At 40.0% G+C, this 24275-nt stretch overlaps 1 protein-coding gene across 1 annotated transcript in view; it reads left to right on the top strand.

The window, feature by feature from the left end:
- The window catches only part of ITIH2 (inter-alpha-trypsin inhibitor heavy chain 2), a 37428-nt gene that overhangs the window by 5030 nt on the left and 8123 nt on the right, over positions 1-24275 (top strand). Inside the window, exons 5-15 of the mRNA XM_081299316.1 lie at positions 2890-2994; positions 5177-5339; positions 10969-11076; positions 11714-11842; positions 13614-13730; positions 15177-15345; positions 16386-16511; positions 17894-18075; positions 19105-19290; positions 19640-19779; positions 21551-21720. Coding sequence (XP_081155442.1) covers positions 2890-2994; positions 5177-5339; positions 10969-11076; positions 11714-11842; positions 13614-13730; positions 15177-15345; positions 16386-16511; positions 17894-18075; positions 19105-19290; positions 19640-19779; positions 21551-21720 — 1595 coding nt within the window. The remainder of the gene's footprint in view (positions 1-2889; positions 2995-5176; positions 5340-10968; positions 11077-11713; positions 11843-13613; positions 13731-15176; positions 15346-16385; positions 16512-17893; positions 18076-19104; positions 19291-19639; positions 19780-21550; positions 21721-24275) is intronic.

Genomic DNA, 24275 nt, shown 5'->3' with positions numbered 1-24275 from the left:
GTCATCTGCCATATGTGTCTCTATGAGGAAAAAAAATAGTTGAGAACTGCTGATTAAATCCAATCATTTATTCGGTGCTAGAATTCCTCCATTATATCACTGACAAGTGGGTTATCTGGGCTTGACTTGACTCTTTCCTTAATGATAAACTCACCACTTCCCAAGGCAATCAACTCAATGGTTGACAGCTCTGTTATAATGATTTCTTATACTTAATTTAAATATTTTCCATTTTCTACCCAATGACTCTAGGGCTACACACATAGAATTTTTAAAAAATTCTCTACAAAATATATTTTGAAGTGCTCATGGGTGAAATGATATGCTGTCTGAGATTGGCTTCAAAATAATTGAGGTGGAAAGTGTGGGAGTATAGATGAATTAAGATTGGCAGGGTATTGATATTGGTGTAGCTGGGTGATGGTTTCATGGAGATGGATCATATTTTTTCCTCTCAATTTTTCATATATTTGAAAATTTCCATAATTAAAACAATTTAAACTACACCAATATCTTTTAAAAAGTTAAGGCCAGTTACCCCCTTGGATATGACTTTCTAACCCCTCCCTGCACATTCAGATGACCATCCCCAGAGAATGCTCCCCCTGGTCAGCTCCCCCTGTTCCCTCTGGAACAGACCTGCGTGTGGTCTATTTTCTCATTAAGGCATTAGGTCACTTCTCATTTGCTTTGTCTTTCATAACCCAAGATTTAATCATTGATAATTGTGAATGAACAAAGGGTTCAATTAGCAAGTATTGTGGCTGTCAAAAACTGCAGATTCGTGTTAATTGTATTTTCAAGAAAAAGAAAGTAGGAGGGGAAAAAAAGAATTATGTGAATTGGTGCCCTTTGATGGCTGGCTTAAAAATTTACAACTTTTTTTTTAAGTCAGCCATCCCTAGAAGGCAAAGGGAAGGAGGAAGCTTTTGGTAGTGGTATTATATGACACCATGTCTAGAAATCACATTTAAAACTATTTAAATACATTCCTATGTTTAAACCACATAATTGGAACTCATTCTAGTTATCTCTTCTCTTTCACTTCATTCTTTTTTTTCTTCTTCCTCTTCTCATCCCATAAAATATTTGAAGTGACAAGACAGAATTGTGAAATGTACATTTATTTTAATCCCCTCTGTTCAAAGCTGAATTTATAAGACCTGGGAAGATAGCTGTTTCGCCATCACTGTTTAAAATGAGTTAATACCAGCCAAAACATGTCTTCTACTCTTTTATCAAAGGCCCGAATAGTCTGCTCTGGAAGAGAGGTCTCTTTGTCTTGAAGACCTCTCAGGGTTTTGAGCTTCACTGCAATGTGGTGGGAGAGCATTGGCCTAGACTTGTGGATTCTCATCTCACTTTGGTTCTGACTGGCTGTGGGACCTTGAGTATGCTCCTTGTCACCTTGGATCTGATTTCTCCCATCTAAAGGGGAAGACCTAGAAATGTAGGGCAGAAAGTTCTTTAGCTGTGTCACACATCATGGGCTGTCTGGTGTTCTTGGTCTCCTCCAATAAATGCCAGAGCACATTCCAGTCAGAATGTTTCCAATCAGAAACTTTTCCACACATTTCGAAATGCCTCCTTGGGAAAGAACTGACCATTTAAGTGCTCTAAAGTTCCCATTTGCTCTTAAAATTCTGTAATTCTACTCCTCTAACCAACCATTACTTGGCAAGAATTAGGTACTAGCCAGCTAAAAGATGGGTAGAGACAGGGATGCAAATAGAAGGCAGAGATCCCTAAGGGAGATGTTAGAGAGACAAACACAAACTTTGTGAAGGATTTGCCTGCACCTTCCTCCATCTTTTTGTAATCTTTTCCACCGTTTGCAAGAAAGCAGCTAGCATTGCTTTAACAAAGTACCATAGACTTGGTGGACTTAAACAACAAAAACTTACTTCTCATAGTTTTAGAGACAGCAAAATCTAAGATTCAAGACAATGGCAGATTACATGCCTAGAGAAGATTCACTTCCTGATTCATAGATTGCCGCAGCCCAGCTGGCTGGGCAAACTAACAGGGGTGTGTGTGTGGGGGGGTGACGAGAAACTTGTGAAGGTTGATGCAGCAGGAGTGGGAGCCGTTTATTGTAGGACAGGAGGGGTATATATACATTACACACAGCTTATCTTAATTAACGTAAACTAGATACAGCAGTCAACCAATAAGGAATCTCCACACTTAATGGCTCGATGGCATTACTTCACAAACCACTCCCTCTGCAAAATGCCAGGCGCCATCTTGAATTGTTTACAGACTCTAACAATAGATGGCCATCTCTTTGCTGTTCTCACATGGTAGAAGAGGGCAAGACAACTCTTGAGGTTCTCTTTTATGAGGGCCCTAATCCTATTCATGAGGGCTTCACTCTTAGGATCTAATGATCTCTTAAAGGACCCACTGTTTAGCATCATCTTATTGAGAGGTGGGATCAACCTGTGAGTTTTGGTGGGACATAAATATTCCAGTTCATTGCAAACCCCCAGGATTTCCTAATTCTTAACTCCCAGAAGAATGATCTGATGAACCAAATGTATGTCGGATAATTAGCGATTTATCAGTCATCTCTCCTAGTCACATTTGTCACTCATTTGGAAGACACTTCCAAAGAGAGCAATGCTTCATCTGGAGGATAAAATGTGGCTATGAAAAAGTTCATACCCAAACAACAGTACATGAAGGAAAAGCTTTAGGGTGAGTGTTAGCTAGCCCCTCACAAGATAAAGGGAGTGACTCAAATCTCTCTCTTCTTGTTTCTTATAGATACAAAATGATCATTTCCCACATTCACTAAATCAACATTAATAAATGGGTTGCTTGTTGTTTGTTAGTTTTGCTAAGACTACTACACTGATCAACCCATTGCCTCCTGTCATTTTCTAGGACTGTAGATGGCACGACATTCACCAGTTCCATTAAGGAGAAAACTGTGGGCCGAGCTCTCTACTCACAGGCGAGAGCAAAAGGCAAGACGGCTGGACTGGTGAGGTGAGGACTGTGCCACGGTGCTTCCTCTCCCATCCCATTTCCCCAAGGCCAACCATCCTCCAGAAAGGCACCAAATTAAACAGATGAAACTCTAAAAGTTAGATGGTAAAATTAGACAGCACAATTTCTATTTCCCTGCAGGCCTCTCTTCCACCTATAAGATTTGGGAGATCTCACTTAGGTTGTGCTTATATTGATTGTCTTATATAGATACTCTATAAATCAACACTATTTTTTAAAATAAATTTATTTTTTAATTTTAATTAGGTATATATGACAGCAGAGTGCAGTAATGTCTTTTTTTCTTTGCTAAATAGTGCAGAAAGGAACTATATGTATTGATGATTTCATTAACAAAACTTACTGTATGTACAAAAGGAAAATTTTAGAATTGGTTTTAATGATTTTTCTGCCTTATGTTTACAGCATAGAGCCTTTTAGAGCATCAAGAACTAAGCTTAGATTCTGGGGATATTTTTTTTCCCTCTGTAGTCTTACATAAGACACTGGTTATGCCAAATCACCTCAAAAAAGCAACCTTTCAAGCAAACAGCTCCAAAGGAATCTTCAACGTATCACTCTTTACACTGCATACCTCTCTGCCACATTGTTTTCATCTTCATTTACTCTTCTTCGTTCCTAAATGTACCTCTAGTTGAAATTCTTTCATGTCACTCATGCATTTCTTTATTCAGAAAAAAAAAAAAGCATCCAGTGTCAACTCTGTACCCAGCTCTGTTAGAAGCAGCAGTAACACAAAAACAAACACTGTCAGGCTTGTGGAAGAGACAGACAAGGAGAGTGGCTATCCTGTGGATAATGGGCAATGCTGATGTAGGGGGGATCCTGAGTACCAAGCATGCAATTCTGTTTGGAGGGTCCAGAAAATATTCAAAGACTGATGTTACAGCCGAGCCCAAACAGATACATGCAATTCAGCCAGGAAGAGAAAGGAGAGAAGAAATTTGAAGACAGGGAACATATCCAGCTTCCCTGCGGGTTAATTAGTTCTTTGACTTCATGAATCACTTTGCCAGCTTTGCACATAGACTACATCATCCATTCATTTATTCATCCCACATACTCGAGATTCAGCGGAGAACATAGAGCTCTCCTTCTAATCCATTTCTCAGATAAATATGGCCTCTTCCAACATATTCTGCCTCAAAGCTTTGCACTGGACCATGTTTGCCTTTTTCTTCCACTACCCAGTATCCCAAGCTGACTGCCTTCAGTACTTCCCTGAAACTAAATGTGCTGATTATGCATAAGTTCACCTTGTTTAAAAGCCATTCATTGTTACAGGGAATGGTGGTCCACTCCTGTAATCCTGGTGATTCAGGAGGCTGAGGCAGGAGGATTGTAAGTTTGAGGCTGGCTCAGCAATTTAGCACAAGCCTGACTCAAAATAAAATGGGTTGGCATAGCTCAATGGTAGAGCACTCCCCAGTTACAGAGAGAGAGAGAGAGAAAGAGAGAGAGAGAGAGAGAGAGAGAGAGAGAGAGAGTCATTTGTTGTTAATTCTGATATTGGAATCATCCTCGCTGGATAATTCTGATGTTTATTCCTTAAAACCATAAACACTTCAAGATCAATGATCACATAGAACTCAATATGTTCGGTGACTAAATACACAGCACACCTTATACCAAAAGTGTGTATTCAATTTGATAAAATAATTTTCCTTAAATACCTTCAAAAATATAAAGAATTCCTAGAATAGGTCTTGAAATGCATTGTAGGAAATATTCGCTATCTCTGAGGCAACTAAACTTAGGTTTGAGTCTTGGAGCTACAGTTGACCAGCTGTGGGATCCTGAGTAGATTACCTATCTACATGAGCCTCACTTTTTATCATCTAAAAAATGAGGGTAAGTTGCAGAACTGCTGTGTCAGAGATGAAATTCGTCAAGTTCCTGGCACAGGCGAGGGTTACTTGGCAAACAAATTCACATCAGAAGTTCTAGAAGCCACAGATCAGGGAGGAGAGGAGAGGAAACGGAAATGCTTGGTAGGATTAAATTTATCCAGAAGTTGCACTTTTCTCTTTCATACCTATTTCATAAGCAACTGAGCAGGTCTGATCTCCCAGGACAAGACTAGATGCAGGCTGGCTAGATTCTGGGCCTCACAGTTCAATCATGTGCGTGATGACTTATGTTTGGGGGCTCCTGCATTTAGGAGCAGAGCTGTTGATATGGAGAACTTCAAAACGGAAGTAAACGTCCTCCCTGGAGTCAAGGTGCAGTTTGAACTTCATTACCAAGAAGTGAATTGGAGGAAGCTGGGATCCTATGAGCACAGGCTTTATCTGCAGCCTGGACGACTGGCCAAACACCTGGAGGTGAGCGGGGCTGGTGGCAAGTGCCTTCTCTTATGACTTAAACTTTCGTCACTACTCTTGTATTTGGTGCATTTGGCTCTGCAGTACACTGTGGTGTGCCAAAAAGATTTGAGCTTGGAATCAGCCACACCAATGCCTGATAGATTTTGAAAGCAGTTCAGCTGCTTTGTAGCTGTATTAGTTTTTTAGGGTGCTGTAACAAATCACCACAAATTGTGTGGCCTGAAATAACAGAAGTGTACTCTCTCCACTCCTGGAGGACAGGAGTCTGAGATGAAGGTGTCAGCAGAGTTACACTCCCTCTGGAGGCTCTGGGGAAATTCTACTCCTTGCTTCTTCTGGTGTTTGCAGCTGCTAACATTTCTTGACTTGTGACCTGTGGCCATGACACTCTGAATTTCTTCCCCAAGGTCATATTCACTTTCTCCTCTGGGCATCTCAAGTCTTCCTCTACCTTTTTCTTATAAGAACACTTGTCATTGGATTTAGGGCTCATCAGGTAGAACAAAATCATCTCACCTCAAGATCCTTAATTTAACAGCATCCGTAAAAACCATTTTGCAAATAAGCCACATTCACAGGTTTCGGGGGTTTGAGGTAGCATATCTTTCATGGAGGCTGCCCTGAAACCCATACCATGATCTTCATGGTCAAGTTATCCTGAGTCTCCACTCTTTCATATTTAAAAAGGCTGATAGAACATACTTGCATTCTTAGTTACAAGTGAGATAAACTTACAAAAGTAGGTGGAAATAATTGTAAGTTAGATGAATTCATGGAAATAGTAGCTCCCCCCAACGCCATCATCTCAAGAGAGCTAGGCCTTTGGCATTGAATAATCCACTTGAACTTGACTTTGCTTTAAAAATGGAAATGCTCTTTTCTTTGCTTAATTCTCTGTGACATCATATGAAAATTTTATGTGAGAGGCAGTGACATAAGAGGAGACCTAGAAGAGTGCACAACACGTGTTTCCCCTCGACAGATGGGAAAATGAAGCCAACAGGTTGCAAATTGCCCATACACATAGGAGATAAAAGGTGAAGAATTCATTGTGGTGAAATTTTGATCTTAATTTGGAAATCTGCATATCTGATAAACAATATTCACAGTTTGCTCTCAGCTCCCTATCAGGGCGTGTGACAATGATTTGGGGAAAATTAGAAGAAGATGCCTGTTCCTCCAGGCAAAAGCAGCAGTATGCCAGGGCATGTGACTTGGCAAGTAGGTGCCAGGATGGCCTACTCAACTAATGTGTGATCCTGATTATTTTTCCAGTAGGGACATAGATGTGAGCCCATCACCTACATTCTTTTACTCAATACTAAGAATCTCATAGAAATACTATCAGGCAGCACTTAACGTCTGATAAGCACTAAGCCACTAATGAGGCCATTGTTGAGGTTGTTGGGTTTTTGTTTTTTGTTTTTTGGGTTTTTTTTTTTTTTTTTTTTTTTTGGTACTGGGGATTGAACTCAGGGACCCTCAACCACTGAGTCATATCCCCAACCCTATTTTGTATTCTATTTAGAGACAGAGTCTCACTGAGTTGTTTAGTGCCTTGCCATTGCTGCGGCTGGCTTTAAACTCTCGATCCTCCTGCCTCAGCCTCACGAGCCGCTGGGAATAACAGGCCTGTGCCACCACGCCTGGAGATTGTTAATAATAAAAATTATATTAACAAACAACTATGTAAATGATATGAAAACACATGTCTTCTGTAATATTTGGGGGAAGGTATTTAGACCTCTGCTGTCATTAAATCCTCACCACAATTTATGAGAGAAATGTGGTTACCCTTCATTTACAGATAAGGAAACGAAGTTTCAGATGAATAACTTGCCTAAGGTCACAGAGCTAAGAAAAAGTTAACTGCATTCTATGCTATAAATCCCAAAATTTAAGATTTTAAGTTTTGTTCCATGCAGATAATGATTCTTAAAGCATATATCAAGTAGCACATAAAAATTTCTTACATTTTTGGAATTTTTATTCACTCTTAAATTTTCTATGCTCTGAGGAATTCCTCCCTTTTAAGATGAGACAGAGAGGGTTTGCTATATTAGAAAGAGTTATACAGAGGCAAGTTGACTGATTTCTGGCCCCAAATAGGCAGGCACTAACTAGATGTGGGATCTGGGCTTTAAGTTAATTTAACTTAAAATTCTCTGGCCTTTATTTTGTCATCTGTGACACGAGAGGGTTAGACTAGACAATATTTAAGGTACTTTCCAGCTCTAACATTCTATGACCTTGTCCATTTCCCAAGAGATTTAATCTTATCCAGAGATAAGATAAGGAGAAAACAAAGATGACAGACCTTCTCCTAGTCTTGATTCCAGAAGAGCTGTTCCCATCACCATCAGAAGGGCCACTGAACTGGAAATGCATTTCCCCACAGAAATCAAAGAGGATAAGATTTCTCTTTAAAAAAAAACAAAAAAACAAAAAACAAACAAAAAACAACTCTATTGGTGTATCAAATTTGGGGAATGGTTTTATTCTAACACTTGGTTCCTTAGAGTGAGACTAATAAATATGATGCGTGATTCAGGATCACCATGGGCTGGTCCTGACCTCTCAGCAGAACCAGTCATAGGGCCTCAGACACATACCCCCCAATGCTCAGTGGCCTAGTGGTCCTATTAGATTTTAGAGCTGTGTCTACATCAAGTGGGACACAGGCTTGCTGAGCATTTCTGCAATCCTAGGAAAAAGTCCTCCTTCCATTTCCCCTCCTCTCATGGAGAGAGCTAGCCTTGTCCTGAGGGCCCCAGGTTCTATTATAGATAGGAACTTATAGAAGAATAAAGCAGAGGCCCCAGTTCTCTGCAACTTCCCTGGACTTTTCCCCCTTTTCCCCAAGAGCTTCTCCATTATCTACCAGTGATGGCTACTCAGACTGTCCTGAGCCATCTGGTCCCCCTGAGTCTGCTAGATGGCTCATGCCAACATGGAGAACCAGTTGATTTTTTTGGAGGCAATAAGCTAAGTTCACACCTTATTTGTAATAAGCAAGCAAGAAAATATTGAAATTGCTCACACTGGTTTCCATGACTTTAGGAAAGCAATTTTTCCCATATTTTTATTGGTACATTATAGTTATACATAATGCTATGGTTTGTTGTTACATGCTCTTGCATGCACACAATATAACAAAATAATTTGGTCAATGTCACTCACCAGTATTTCCCCTCTCCCTCCTCTTTGTTCATTTCCTCTACAGATCTCCCCTGGGGTTTCATCACACAACTTTTTCCTTTTTCCTCTCTAATTTCCACACATGAGAGAAATCATATGACTCTTGACCTTCTGAGCTTGACTTATTTTGCTTAATATCATGGTCTTTAGTTCCATCCATTTTCCTGCAATTGACATAATTTCATTTTTTTATGACCAAATAAAACTCCATTGTGTATATATACACCACATTTTCTTTATCCATTCAGCCATTGTTGGAAACCTAGACAGGTTCCATAGTTTGGCTATTGTGAATTGTGCTGTTATTAACATGGGTATGCATGTATCTCTTAGTATGATGACTTTGATTCTTCAGGATAAATACCAAGGGGTGTTATAACTGAGTCATCTGATGGTTTCAATCCTAGTCTTTTTAGCAGAACCTCTATATTGATTTCCATATGGTTGTACTAATTTACAATCCCCCAACAGTGTTCCTTTTTCTTCATATCCTCTCTCACATATATTATTATTTTTTAAATTTTTTAAAATTTACAATTTAAAATAGATACAATACCTTTAATTAGTTAATCAATTTATTTATTTAGTTATTTTTATGCAGTGCTTAGGATTGAACCTAGGGCCTCACATGTGCTAGACAAATGCTCAAACACAGAGCCAAAACCCCAGGCCCCAGCATTTATTATTGTTCATATTCTTGATGGTTGCCACTCTGACGGGAGTGAGAGGAAATCTCAATGTAGTTTTGATTTGCATTTCCCTGAGTAGGAAAGCACATTTTAGAAAACAATTCTTTTTTGAGAGAAAAAAAGCAGACATGGTTCCAAAGTAAGGACTTCCAAAGGGAAGTAGTTCATTGCTTTTGCAAATGATCCCAAATGAGAAAGAGGTAGTAAGTAAAACAATGTGCGTACCAGGCACTGCCTGATGACTTCATATCTCAATGAGTGAATGTATATAAAAGATGGAGGCTACTCATGAAAAAAAAAAAAAAAGAAAAAGAAGAAGAAGAAATAGAATGGTGTAACACAGGGGCCTAAAGAATAATGCAGCAATGTTGATTGAAAGGTGGACTTGGGGCCAGCTGCAGTGAACACAGGTGTAATGCCAGCAACTGGGAGGCTGGGGCAGGAGCATTGCAAGTTCAAGGTCAGCCTCAGAAACTTTGCTAGATCCTGTCACAAAATAAAAAATAAGAACTGAGGACTGAGGATGTAACCTAGGTGGTAAGGCAACTCAGTATGCTTTCAATTACCTCATTCCCCTAGGACTGATTCCTCATTGCTACAGTCAGATGTGGTTTGAGTGTGTCCCCAAGTACTAGGTTTAATCCCCAGTACTAAAAAAAAAAAAAAAAAAAAAATAGATGGAGCTGGGGCTGTTAGAAGTTAAGAAGTTGTATACAATGTGTTAAGAGCTCAGGCCCAGGGTTGGAAGCCTGGTTCTGCACTTATCAGCTGCATCAAATAAAAAATAATAATAACAATAATAATATTGATGAGAGTGCAATAAATCAACACATGTGAAGTGACTTGCACTATGCTTAAAATATAATAATCATTCTGGAAATACAGCTTTGGCTATGGTTTCGTCAAGAATCACCAAAAGTATTTCTCCCTGCTGAGCTCTTTCAAAGAAGAAGACAGAAAAGAAATAAAAAGGCCCAAGATACAGGGAAAATTGTCTTTTTTAGACAAATCTATGGAGTAAGTGCAGACTAATTTAATAATAACTTTCCTTTTTCTCTGACAAAGTGAAGGTGTTATAAATAACAATAGTAGAATAGAATGAATAAAGGTAGATTTCTACATTTTGTGTGAGTAAACCCAATACCTGAGGTTGGATACTTTATAAGCAAAGAGGGTTATTTGGGTGCTGCTGGTGTCTGGAGGCTCCAAACAACCAGAATCCCAGCAAGGGCCCCTGGTTGCATCAGGACATGTCAGGGAAACAGAAAGACAACCAGCTGTGTGCAGACAGACAAAGCACAGGTGTGACCTTGCTTCCTAACAACTCCTCCCAGCAACACCACAGACCAGTCCCTTCTGAGACTCCCATCACCTAATCACCTCGAAGGAGGCCCCACCTCTTAAAGGTCCCACCACTTCAACACTGTCACACTTGGGACCAAGTTTCCAGCGTGTGAATCTTGGGGGACACACTCAAACCACATCTGACTGTAGCAATGGGAAATCAGTCCTAGGGGAGTGAGGCAAGTGAAAGCATACTGAGTTGCTAAAAAGGGGCAAAGCCTCCATGTAAGATGAATCCCATCCCAGGAAACTGGAAGAACTTTCAGAAATGATAATAGAACCAGCTTGGAAAACTTGCAGATTGCAAAAGAATCGTCGCATTCATTGGAAATTTTACTTCTTGCTTAAAAATTTTTTAAGAACTTTTAATGCTGCAATTTCTTTCTCTTCTTTAGGTGGACGTGTGGATTATTGAGCCTCAGGGACTTAAATTTCTTCATGTTCCTGATACATTTGAAGGCCACTTCGATGGTGTTCCAGTCTTATCTAAAGGACCCCAGAAGGTAACATAACCACTGCCTGTCACCAGCCATCTAAGTGGCCACTAGTTCCTGGGTTCTATCCTCTTCCTGTGCTCTGGAGAACGAAAAGTGGTCTGGTGTTGGGCTTCGGGCACTACGTGAAGGAACAATGAGTCTAGGTGTTTCTTTCAAGTACATCAAGCAAAACTTCCAATTGTTTCATTCCATTTTGACCAGTGACGGTCCCTTTCTAGGTCTCATTTCTCACAGTTTTGACATAATATATTTTGGATTTTCATGATCAGAGCCAGAAATCCCCAGCTTAATTCTGTCTCAATGGCCAATGATAAGCAACTACGAAGAGGTCAAACTCTTCTTCTAAGAACCTTCACAAACTTTCCCGAGCTGGTAGCCATCTTCTCCATGGTGGGTGAGGGAAATTCCGTGAAGGTCTTTTTAAAAGGCCAGAAACCTGGCAAACAGAACTCTAGTTGGCAGACACTCCCCCCCAAAGCCCTGGCTCTGTCCCTTCCACCTGTCGCAGGCCTGCCGATGCTGGGTGCACTGTGGCCACTGGGCAACGCCCCTCATCTGTGTGCACAAGCAGGTGCAGCTGTCAAGCCCTCCCCTTGAAGGGGCTGGAGAAGAAACCCGGTTCTGATGTCACTGTTCCTTCCAGGCACATGTTTCCTTCAAGCCCACAGTAGCACAGCAAAGAAAATGCTCCAACTGTTCTGAGACCGCCATGGATGGAGAGCTGGTGGTGATGTATGATGTGAACCGAGAAGAGAAGGCTGGCGAGCTTGAGGTGAGTGCAGACAGACTCCATGGGACTGCCAATCTCCAGTCAAGGAGCTCCTCGGCCTGTGGGTATTTTCTAGCTATGAAGGCGAGTGTTGAGGCTGCAGAGAAGGGACTAAAATCTTATTTCTCCAAAATGCCATAAGCATTATCTTTTACTTAGTTTTTATTTGTTTCTTTAATCATTTAGTTATTTATTATTTGTCTTATTTTGCTTTTATGTCATTAGACTAAAGGTTCACTGGGCCTTTATTAGCCTGCTTTCTACTACTATAACAAAATACCTGAGATAATTAACTTTTAAAGAGCAAAGCGTTGTTTTGGCTCATGATTTTGGAGGGTCTAGTCCATGATCGAGTAGACTCATTGCTTTTAGACCTCTGATGGAGGTGTGTACACAAACAGCAGTGTACACAGTGGAGCAAACTGTTCACCTCATGGCCAGAAAACAAAAGAGTGGGAGAGGAAGGGACCAGGTTCTCACAGTCCTCCTGGAGATTACCCTTTCCGTGACCTAAGGACCTCCCATATGACCCCCACCTCTTAAAGGTCCACAGAACCTCCCAGTAGAGCCACCTTAAGGGACAAACCTTTAACACATGGCTGTTTGGGGACACTTCACATATTCAAATCATAGCAGGTGTCATGCCCTAGTCCAGGAAGACTATGTTCAAGTCTCCTATAAAAAATAATAGAAAATTATAAAGTGGGTATTTTGAATACCTCCCAAGACTTGCAATTAGATGATCAAAGATTATAGGATGAGGAGGAAGGCATAACCAAAGCCCAGAGAAAGATCCAGAGCTAATGGTGAATTCTAGGGACCATATTTATCTTGAGATTCCTTGAAAAATTTCCCTTCCCCTTTTGACACATCTTAGATGTGTGTCTCTATATCGCTTGTGCTAAGGTAAGAACTCCTAGGGAATATAAAAAAGGTCGTGAGTCTCTCTCTAGTTGGAGGGTAGAGAAGTATATTGGCAACCACAGCTAAACACCCTGCAGCTAAGAACTGTGCAACCAGATGTCAGGGGCAAGACAGAACTGGGCAAGACAGTCATCAGAAGACAAAGAAGGTTGGCAAGAATCTCGTTGCCTCCCACTAACTTCAAGAAAAATCCAAATTCTCTGAAGTGGCACATGAAGGTGCTCCGTGACCTGTTCTGCTGACTCTCCACCTAATTTCTTGGATGCTTGCATCTATGGCCCTGTCTTGCTGGACCACTAATGGAGCCCCAAGTGCGTCATGCTCTGTCCATCACTGTCTGGAATTCTTCTCCCCACTTTCCACCCCAATCCAGCCCAACTCCCACAATGCAGGATTAATTCCAGCCTCATCCCAGCTCTCAGGGCACATGCCAGCTCTTTGGAAAAGGCTCCCCCATCTGAGTCTCAGAGCCCTTTAATTTCCTAGTCGTGGCACCTTACACCCTGCCCTGCAAATCCTCTTCACCTGTCTGCACCCTCTGGTATCTGTGAACCCCCGAGGGCAGGTGCTCCATCTGACTCACCGTTGGTTAACAGGGCTCTGGAACAGAGGCCTGAGAGTGAAGTGCTGTACAGTGGAACTCTGCCAAGAAGGTTTGGACCCTCCTGGGAGAAGAACAGCAGCAGGAGCAGGAGATGGATGTGACCTGAGTCACCTCTGCTCTGGTCTTCATGAGTGCCATGCCACCTTCTCCTGTCGCCCACCTTTCTTCTCTAGAACTCAGATCCCCCAGTGCCTACCTTCTCAGTATTGGTCATGATCTGACTCACATTTATGTTCTATTTTGCAGGTGTTTAATGGATATTTTGTCCACTTCTTTGCTCCTGAGAACCTGGACCCAATTCCCAAAAACATCCTTTTTGTTATTGACATTAGTGGCTCAATGTGGGGGATTAAGATGAAACAAGTAAGTGCCCCCTTGTTCACAGTGACAGGCAGAACTGCCTATCTTCTATGATCCCCTCTTAATGCAATAGTTCATTGGCCCCTCCACTCCTTCCTTTGGGCTAAAACTCAGAAACTCTTGTTACTGAGAGTGTGAGCTCTTCCCAAGGGTTTGAGATTATCATCTGTTCCCTGGACATGCTCCAGTCATTCCTTCCTTGTGAATTTCTCTTCCATCTCCCTGTTTTCTGCTTCCTCTTCCCTTTCTTTTTTTTTTTTTTTAATTGTCCAGTATTTCCTTGAAAAATTATCTTGAAACTCAGCTCTTTGAAAAGTTTCCCTCTTCAGGGCCTCTTCTCACTCTGGTCACTTTTCTGCATCATCTTTCAGTTCTTCTGCATATAGTTGAACAGCAGAGCATTCCAGTATCAAAGAATTGGGGAGGAAGAGGAAAAGTCAGTGATGGAGACTAATAAAAAAAATCAGTAAAGAGAGGGGGAGAAAAACCCAATGAGGTAAACAAATGAGGAGATTGTTCTAAGGAGGGAGTGAGTGGTTGGATCAAATACCAATGATAGAATGAGTATGATGAGAAATGAGGATGGTCCATTGGATTTAGCAACATCAAGGTCATTGGTGACCTTGACAAGGGGAGCTTTGGTGGAGTAATGAAGATGAACATCTGGATGGAGTGTGCTCAGGGAAAATGGGAAGATCGGGAGATAGAGTGGTTAGACATTCCTTTTGTTGAAAGGGGAGATAATGAATGGAGAAAGCAGGCGCTGATAAGGTTTTTAAAGGGGTGAGAAATACATGTTTTTATGTTTCTGGAAGTGTATCGATAGAGGGAGATTCAAGAGGCAAAGGGCAATTGCTGGAGCTGTGGTCTTCAGCAGATGAGACAGAAAGAAATCTAGTTTGCAGTAGGGGAATTTGCAGTTGGTAGAAATACTGAGGGTTGCTCCCGGCTCCGAGGCAGGAGGGAGAAGTATGAAGGTACAAATATTGCTGGTTGGGTTCAATACTCGTAGGAGTCTATAGAAATTTTATTCTGATTGCTTCAGTTATCAGTGAAGCAAGAATCAGGCTAAGACAGAGAAAGAGGCAGATGTGGTTGGTTCAAAGAGAAAGAAGATGAGAAATAGATGTTTAAAATGGAATAGATGGACATGAGAAATATATGTGATTTTGTGATCCTTAACTTCAACTAGGACTAGTCAAACTTGTTGTGCATAACAAATAAGACAGTAAAGATGCAAGTATTCACAAACTTTAATACTTAAAATTGAAAATCCATGTTATAAATACACAAGGACTAGGCCTGTGTTGACTGAGGTGGGTTAAAGAGGTTTTCTTGGAGAAGTTGAGATTGAGTGAGGACTTGAAGGTTGACGATGATTGGTCTCCTAGTTTCTTAAGCTTAGGATTTATTTAGTAACCCCCCCCCCTTTATTCTTTTCTGGAATAGACTGTGGAAGCAATGAAGACCATACTGGATGACCTAAGAGCTGAAGACCAATTCTCTGTGGTCGATTTCAATCACAACGTTCGAACCTGGAGAAATGATTTAGTTTCAGCTACTAAAGCACAGGTTGCAGATGCCAAGAGATACATTGAGAAAATCCAGCCCAATGGAGGTGAGTGGGTTTGACCTAAAGCCCTGTGTGAAACCTCCCTTTGTTGTTGTTCTTTTTAATTATACATGATAGTAGAATTTACTTTGATATAATTGTACAAGCATGAAATATATCTTATTCTAACTAGGATCTCATTCTTATGGATGTACATTATGGTGGGATTCACTATGGTGAATTCATATAGCTACATAGGAAAAATATTCTGGATTCATTTGCTTTACTTACGAATCATTATCCTCCACTGCAGTGGTCTTTACCCAATTTTCAATGGTCTGCCCTAAATTAAATTTATTTATTGGTAAATGATGAATACTATTTGTTACTAAAGTATAAGACATAATCCAGCCTGATGAGTTTTTTAAAATTCCAACCTTTCACAAAAAAAGGTTCAATAAGTGATGCTAGCTTTCGTTTGCATATGGTAAAATGTAAGTCTCCAGCGCAGCTGATTCACATGCCTTAAATTGGGTGTTTTACAAAAATAATAGACTGGTGCTTTGAAGGGCTTATTTATCTCTAGGGGGATAGTTTAAGTTTTTTTCTATATTTTTATTGACACATTATAGTTGTACGTAATGGTGGGATTTGTATGTGCACACACAAAAATATAACAATATAATTTGGCCAATATCATTGCCCAATACTTTCCCTTTCTTTCTTCCCCTCCCTCCCCCTCTTCTCTTTTCTCTACTTTTACTGATCTCCCTTCAGGGAACAGTTTATTTTAAAGTAAATAATTTACTGCACTATGGGACCTTGACCAGGCAGAGCTAAATTTGTGTCACTTGGAAAGCAATCAAGTTATTATTTAATTTTGAATAATTAGCAAATAATTATTCAAATATTATATTAATATTATTAATTATTATTAAAGAATTGTTGCTTAGTTAATGGCTATTAATAATTTTTTAAATAATTATTTAATATCAAATACATGATGCATAAGAAATCACTAGACAGATGAACCTGAATCCAAGGTGTGATTTTAGTGTGTGTGAAAAGAAAGTGCTTACAACAGCATAATCCCATTACTTTACCAGGCACAAACATCAATGAAGCACTCCTGCGGGCGATCTTTATTTTGAATGAAGCCAATAATTTGGGATTGTTGGACCCCAACTCGGTCTCTCTGATCATTCTGGTTTCTGATGGAGACCCAACAGTAGGCAAGTATCGCTTCAATTTTCTCATGACAAACATTTTCACTGCTGTTGCTTGAGAATGTGATTTGCCCTGCATGGGAAGTCTAATTACATGGGCCTGAGTTTCTAAAACACTTCTAATCCTTGCTTCCTAAAGGCACCCACCCTGAAGTCTTCCACCCTGAAGCACTCATCCCATCAGCCAGTCCTCAGATATGTTTAGTGGTGCTCTTGAATGCCTCAGTTTCCCTTCCATGCTAGGGAGAGAGTTGATTTTGAATCCTAATAGTATATTGTGAAGATTTGCTGGTGCATTCTAGTGAAATGCATTTATTTCCTCCATTTTTAGACATTGAAAGATGGTGTGTGAGTTGTAACTGGTGAATACTGACCCCGGCTCTTGAAATAGTACCTCCAAAGGCCACAGTAACATATTCTCTATTTTCCACACTCCTCCCAGTTGCAACTGGAGAAAAGACGGCTCTGTTACAATCTTTAAATTAATCATTTTTCTTATCCACAAGATGGCTCCAACATCTCCCAACTTCTATGGCCTATTTTTATTTCATTTTTTTTAACCTGTGTATCTACACTAACAAACATAAAAAATAGTGAATGCCAGATTGTGTTGCTTAGGTGTGTTGCCATGTGAACAAGCACCCTTTCCAACCTGTGCCTGACACAGCTAAGCAGAATGAAAATACATGAAGCAATAATGACAGTGGCAACCAGAGTGTTGGAAAGATGAAGAGAGGCCATTTTATCAGTAGTGAGACTAACGTGACTAGTTGTTATGTCTTTGTTGTAGATTCAATGTTTCCCCTCACCTCAAATTTTAAAATTCAAGTTTTGGATAAACCCATAAGAGAGGAGAGGAAATCCAATTAAAAAAAAAGACTATTTCTTACTCCTATCCCTTAACCATCTAGTCAGTCACTGGCTACCAGTTCCCAGAGATATTTCATGCAAATCATATTACTCTAAGTACATATTTGGAAACATAGATGTATATGTTCGTGTAGGTATACAAGTGCATCCTACATACTGCCTTATTTACCTTAATTTTTTTCCCTATTTAAAAAGTTTGTCTGTTTAATAGCTGCATGGTTTTTCACTGTTTAAATGTACCATAATTTAACCACTCACCCTTATTGGTGTACATTTAATTTGTTTCCAATATGTTTGCTATTCCTCAATAATGTTGCCATGTACCATTACCCATACTTCATTTTGACACATATGGGTGCATCTGTAAGAAAATTTTCTACAAGTTTGAATTACTAGTTCAAAGAGTAAGTGCATTTTTTAGTTTTGATAAATCTCACTAAATTACCTTGCCTGGATTTTCCAAAAACTTTTTAACATTGATTCCTTCTTCTTTTCTTTCTTGTCATCACCAACTTCAGGTGAGGTAAAACTGTCAAAAATCCAGAAAAACGTGAAGCAGAACATTCAAGACAATGTCTCCTTGTTCAGTTTGGGGATAGGATTTGATGTTGACTATGATTTTTTGAAAAGACTATCCAATGAAAATCGTGGAATTGCTCAAAGGATTTATGGAAACCAGGACACATCCTCCCAGCTCAAGGTAACGCTGTTTTCTGTCCCCCATCCCCTGGGAATCATCCAACTACCCATATCTGATGCCTAAACAAAGATAGTTGCACTTAATTTAAAATTGTCATTATTTGGTTGCAAGAATCAGAGAAGAACCCCTTCAGGAACTAAACACTTCGTTCAATTTCCTCCTTACAGTCCCCTCCACCCATGTACTTAATGGTGAGATAGGAGCACACACTTCCCTACCCCCTGAATGGGAAAGATCTCCTGAGGCCAAGAGCTTTTGCTGGCCCTTGAGGCCCATTGAGCAATGGCCCTTCCTATCATGGGGGCCACTGTTTTTCCTTTGAAGTGCTTTGACACCTCGAATATCAGTTCTTTAATATGTAAAACAGGTCCAACTGAGGCCTCAAAGTTTCCTTAAATACAAAAGATAAAAATTACTTGTTTATTTTACTAAATGGCCAAGAAAATATGTCAGTGCCAGGCACTGAAAATAGGAAAGGTTTAGGGTTCTAATTTGGGAGAATTGGCTCAGCTGACATTTGTTATTATGAGAATACATGAGGTTTTTTTTTTTAATGCTGATCATACCAGAAAATGGGAGAAATCTGGGTTCTTAAATATTGATAGTGCTTCTAACAAATCTTATTGTCTCCACATCTCAGTTTTTTTTTTTTTCACCAAATAATCCTGCCAAGCGAGGTGGCACACACCTGTAATCCCTGAGGCTAGGGAGGTTGAGGCAGGAGGATCAAGAGTTCAAAGCCAGCCTCAGCAAAACCAAGGCTTTAAGCAACTCAGTGAGACCCTGTCTCTAAATAAAATACATAATAGGGCTGAGGATGTGGCTCAGTGGTAGAAGTGCCTCTGAATTGAATCCTGGGGTACCAAAAAAAGAAAAAAATCATGAGTATGTTTACTTGTCCCAGAGATACATGAGATAACTTAAGAAGTATCTACTAAGCATGAGAAAAACCTCAGAGAAAAATGCTTTAAATAATTATTTATCTGGTCTTTTTTTTCTCCTTCTTCTTTCTCTTTTTACAAACTGTAGAAATTCTACAATCAGGTCTCAACTCCATTGCTCCGGAATGTTCAGTTCAACTATCCTCACCCGTCAGTAACAGATGTCACTCAGAACAGTTTCCACAACTATTTTGGAGGTTCAGAGATTGTTGTGGCAGGAAAATTTGACCCTGATAAGTTGGAGCAAGTACAGAGCATCATCACTGCGACTTCGGTACATCTGCTTTTCCGCTTATTCGAAGATACTAACTGGTCCCCTGGAGACAATCAATCCTGTGTGTGAAAAAGCTAATATTCTGCATTCCCAGAATCCTGTGTGTAGAACAGCAGTAGTAACTAAAGAGAGGATATGAGAAAAGCTCTGCCACCTTCCCGACTATTCAGTAAATCTTCATGTTTTCATCCAAGTCCACGCCCAGCCCCTGGAAGGGTGCACTTACTACCCAACAGAGGCATCTTCCATTTCTTTTATATACCCTCCAAATGTCTAGTGCCCTGATTCACTCAAGGTGATTTAATTAACTCTAATTCTGCTCCCTTCAATTGAACCCTCTGTCCTCTAGGCTAACACAGAGTTGGTCTTGGAAACCCTGGCCCAGATGGATGACCTGGAGGATTTTCTATCAAAAGACAAGCACGCAGATCCTGATTTCACCAAGAAATTGTGGGCCTATTTAACAATCAATCAACTGCTAGTGGAGCGGTAAGGAGGGAAGAGTCCACACTAGAGTGATTTGTAAAAGTGAAACGTTCACCCACAATGTTTGAGTTCATGCACAAAAGGTTTGCAACCAAGAAAGGCAGCAAATTAATATAGGGTTGTGTTATTAACTTCCATGGGTTCCCAGTACTACAACTAAAGCTGGATTAACTTTCTTTTCTTCTTCTTCTTCTTTTTTTTTTTTTTTTTTTTTTTTTTTTTTTTTTTTTTTTGGTACCAGGGGTTGAACTCAGGGGCATTCAACCACTGAGCCTCATCCCCAGCCTTATTTTGTATTTTATTTAGAGACAGGGTCTCACTGAGTTGCTTAGTGCCTCCCTGTTGCTGGCTGGCTTTGAACTCATGATGCTCCCACCTCAGCCTCCTGAGCCGCTGGGATTACAGACGTGTGCCACCACACCTGTATAACTTTCTTTTTTATTAAGGTATAATATACATAGAGTATGTGAAGTGCATTCATTTTAAGTGTGCAGTTTAATGAATTTTTATATATATCACCCATGTAATCACCACCCAGATCCAGAAATAGAATCAGTGAGGGTTCCTTTATTCTTTCTTCCACCTCCAGTGGAAACCACTTAGTCTGATTTCTGTCACCATCAATTAGTTTTGCCTGTTGTGTCACATAACCATGCAATCTGTTTCTAGCTTCTTTCACTCAGTATGATATCTATGAGATTCATCTGTGTTGCTGTGTATATGAGTAGTTAATTTACATTTGCTCTTGAAAACAGGTTATTGTCTAAAGAGAAATATATGATTATAAGATTACTATGTCCCCCAGGAAGGGCTCCCTGATACTCATCTACGTCACCCCTGGCTTCTCAGTCGAGCTGCATCATAACCCTCCAACATAAAAACTTATCTATCACTAGGGTAGTGTACAGTCCTTTGACCACCTGCATCAGAATTACATGGGATGTTTGATAAAAATTACCGTTCCCAAGCCCACTCCACCTGTTAGATCAGATTCCCAAGAAGATGAAATAGGGTGATCTAAACTAGGCTGAGAAAATGAAATACTATTATATAGCTGGATTTGCAGAGAAAATCCCTGATGTCGATAAGATTATAAAAAAAAAAAAAAAAAACAGGCTGTAAGCTATTTGAGAAACATCCCTGCCCCTTGGGTAGAAGCACACTGAATATGTTTAAAGGTATAGAGCAAATTGCTGCTGAGGTTAAATATCAATTAAAAACAAAAAAACAATCTCAAATCAGCGGTTGCCACTGATCTGGTTCAGGGAAGCAAAGAATATATGGAGCGCAAAACATTTTTAGGACAGTGAAAATTATTCTGTATGATATTACAGTGGAGGATACATATTGTTCATTTGTTCAAACCATAGCATAAAACAACATCCAGAGTAAATCCTAATGTAAACTATTGACCTATGACTTAAGTTACAATTGATGGATGTCTATTCATCAATTGTAACAAATGTACAACTCTGGTGGGGGATGTCCAGAGCAGGACAGGGGGCCCACAGGTAATATCTCAGTACTTTCTGCTTGATTTCACTGTGAACCTAAAGCTTCTCTGAAAAATAGCCTATGTAAACAATCCCTTGGACTACATAGCTAGATAAAATACATAGTAGCTTCATGAAGCCATTTAGTTCTCTTTCCCTCTGCCTTGTGCACCGTGGCCCCCTGCCCAGGCCCTGGCTGGACATCAGTAGCGGAGGTGGGTGGGAATGGGATCTGAGTTCCCCCTTCAATTACCTGTAATGCCTCTATTTCCTGGATGCAGAAGCCTGGCTCCTACAGCTGCAGCCAAACGGAAGATTACAAAAACAATCCTGCAGATGTCTCTAGAACATCATATCGTGACCCCACTGACTGCGATGGTGATTGAGAGTGAAGCTGGGGACGAGCGCATGCTGGCCGACTCCCCTCCACATGATCACTCTTGCTGTTCAGGTCAGTGTTTTTATCTGGTGAAGTAATGTCAGGGCAGCTTTCTTGTCCTATGCCGAGGTCCTAGGGCCTCTGCTCTGTCCTGTCCCTAACCCACCTCTTGCTCCCAGCTCATGTCCCTGCCTGCCTGAGATTGCATATTAAACTTACTTTAATATGGATGGTTTATCACTATGGTCTTTGAACATTTTTACCCATATTCTCCCAAAGGAATTATGAAGACCACTGAACCCCCACACTCATTTTTTTAAATTTTAAATTTATTTATTTATTCTAATTTGTTATACATGACAGCAAAATGCATTTCAATTCATAGTATACATATAGAGCACAATTCCCACACTTATTTTTTAAATCAACATTTAATTTTTTTCATCCTATTTAAATCATGGAGACAAATATATTTCTGGCATATCGTAAACATTGACTCTGTGAAATAAAACGATGTCACTGTTTTGAACGTATCTAATGAGACAGAACACTTATTGTGATACTCACCATCATCCATCTAAAACATGCATGAATAAATTCTATTTTAATTACTAAAATGTTTATATTGTTCTTTTTTTTTCTAGTTGGACTTGTGTTTATTTCCATTCCACTTTCTCCTCACAAAATATGCTAATGTAATCTATTTTTACGCATCAAAGTCTTATTAATCACCTTGCTTCCCTGCAAGAAAAATGTTTGCTTATTTTGCGCGCTCTCTCTCTCTCTCTCTCTTGCTTATATTTGTTTAACTTTCAAATTTAAGAGTTGTACCATTGTTGTAGGGACAGATGAAGCAAGGCACCAAAGATAGCAGGAAATAGTTTTATTTAGTTGCAGCCAGGTTCAGAGGGCACAGCTTTTGCTGTAATCAATCAATCCCCTGAACCCCGAGTTCAGGTAGTTTCAGAGTTTTATACCCAGCATGTAAGGGGAAGGGCTCAGAAGTTCACAGTCTGCAGAAGTTCACATAAAAGCAGCTTTTTCTTTCATTGTTTTGGGCAAGTTAACTCTTCAAGGACAACTCCTGAGAAGGGGAGAGCTTCTTTTCCCCTTTCTTTCCTCCCCCTGCCAGCTGTTACCATGGAGACCAATTGATAACTTATCTTAAAAATGAAAACATCTCTGTGAAGCCCAGCTCAAAGCCTTGTTTGCACATTTCTATAAACTACTATACTGGATATATTTGTGAAAAACTAGTAAGGGGGTGTCCAGCACCTGGAGTGCTGGTATCTTCCTGGCCAGTGACCAAGTAAATCAGGGCAACTCGAAAATAGGAAGTTTATCTACATTGAACTCTTTTGCAGAGACTCTTTTGCTGACAGTCCTAAAATCAGCCATGGTGAAGATTTCTAGAGAAGCCCAGTTAAGACTTTTCTGTGAAGAAAGGGAGTGCCACTTCACCATAAGATTCTAACCATTCAAATTTTTCTTCTGGATTATATTTTATTAAAATTACTACAGTGTTAGTAGACATTGATCAAAATAACATTAATATGATATAAATTTTGAAATACATAAGAAGTAAAATTTGATTGAAGTAAAATCATCTCCTAATGAGAAAAAATGTGGCCGAGTTTTCCTTCAAGTATTCATGGTAAGTACTGTTTATGGATAGACTGAAAGATACAGGATTCAGCTTCAATTCTGTTTAAAAAATAAAAATAAAAAAACAGCTTTACAGGCTTAAGTACTGATAAACATTGTTGACACAGATAAGTTAGATAGGAATGAAAGAGAAAGAGCTTGTTAATAGAAATGTCACTCGCTTGTCTGAATTCCACCACAGTTATATGCCCAAACTCTCAAATTCAAGCATTCAAAACTTCAATGATTTGTCAGCTGACAATGTGAACCCTTCTCAATTTTACTGAAAGTAAAGAATGAGTAACCATCTGACTTGTCACCAGTCATTGGAGTCACTGAATTTTAAGCGCTGTACCTACATTCAAATGGATGCTTTGATTCCTGGGGACTTTAGATGAGGGAGGGCAGGAGAATCAACTGCCTTCCATTTATACTCTAGGAGAAAGGGGTCTTAGGAAAAGTATATGTGGAAGCTCTGAATCTACAAATGGCCTTAAATGGTCTCCTTGCCCTCTGTGTCCTGTAAAAAGTCTCCAGGTAGCCCCTGGGGTACATAACCGAGGCTAGAAGGGCTTCCAGTTTACTAGATCCTTTCCCTCTTTCTGAAAGACCTTGTCTTGAGAATGAGCTGCATCCATTGGAGGGATTGCTTTCTGCATTTTTAATTGTGCTCAAGTGGGACGCCAAGTTTATTGCACTGGTCCAGGGTTTGTGGAACTGACTTCTGACATCCCTGATTACAACAGATTGAGGCCCTCACACCTAAACTGATCTAGGGAAAAACTAAGGCTGGGAAATTGCCTGTGTTTCTCAAAGCAGGGAGAATGACTGAATATCAGAATCTTTCTTGTGTAACATAGTCTCTCTCTTGGATAGGGACCTCTTCAGAAAGTGAAATGGATTGAGCTTGTTGTTTGGCGAGTTCTAGAAAGATCTGTAGTCATCAGTTCCTCCTACTGCAGATCCTTCCTTAGCTTCTGGAC

This window comes from Spermophilus citellus (assembly GCF_964194105.1).
Source record: "Spermophilus citellus genome assembly, chromosome: 6".
NCBI classification, from domain to species: Eukaryota; Metazoa; Chordata; class Mammalia; order Rodentia; family Sciuridae; genus Spermophilus; species Spermophilus citellus.
This window is presented reverse-complemented; position numbering and strand designations above follow the sequence as displayed.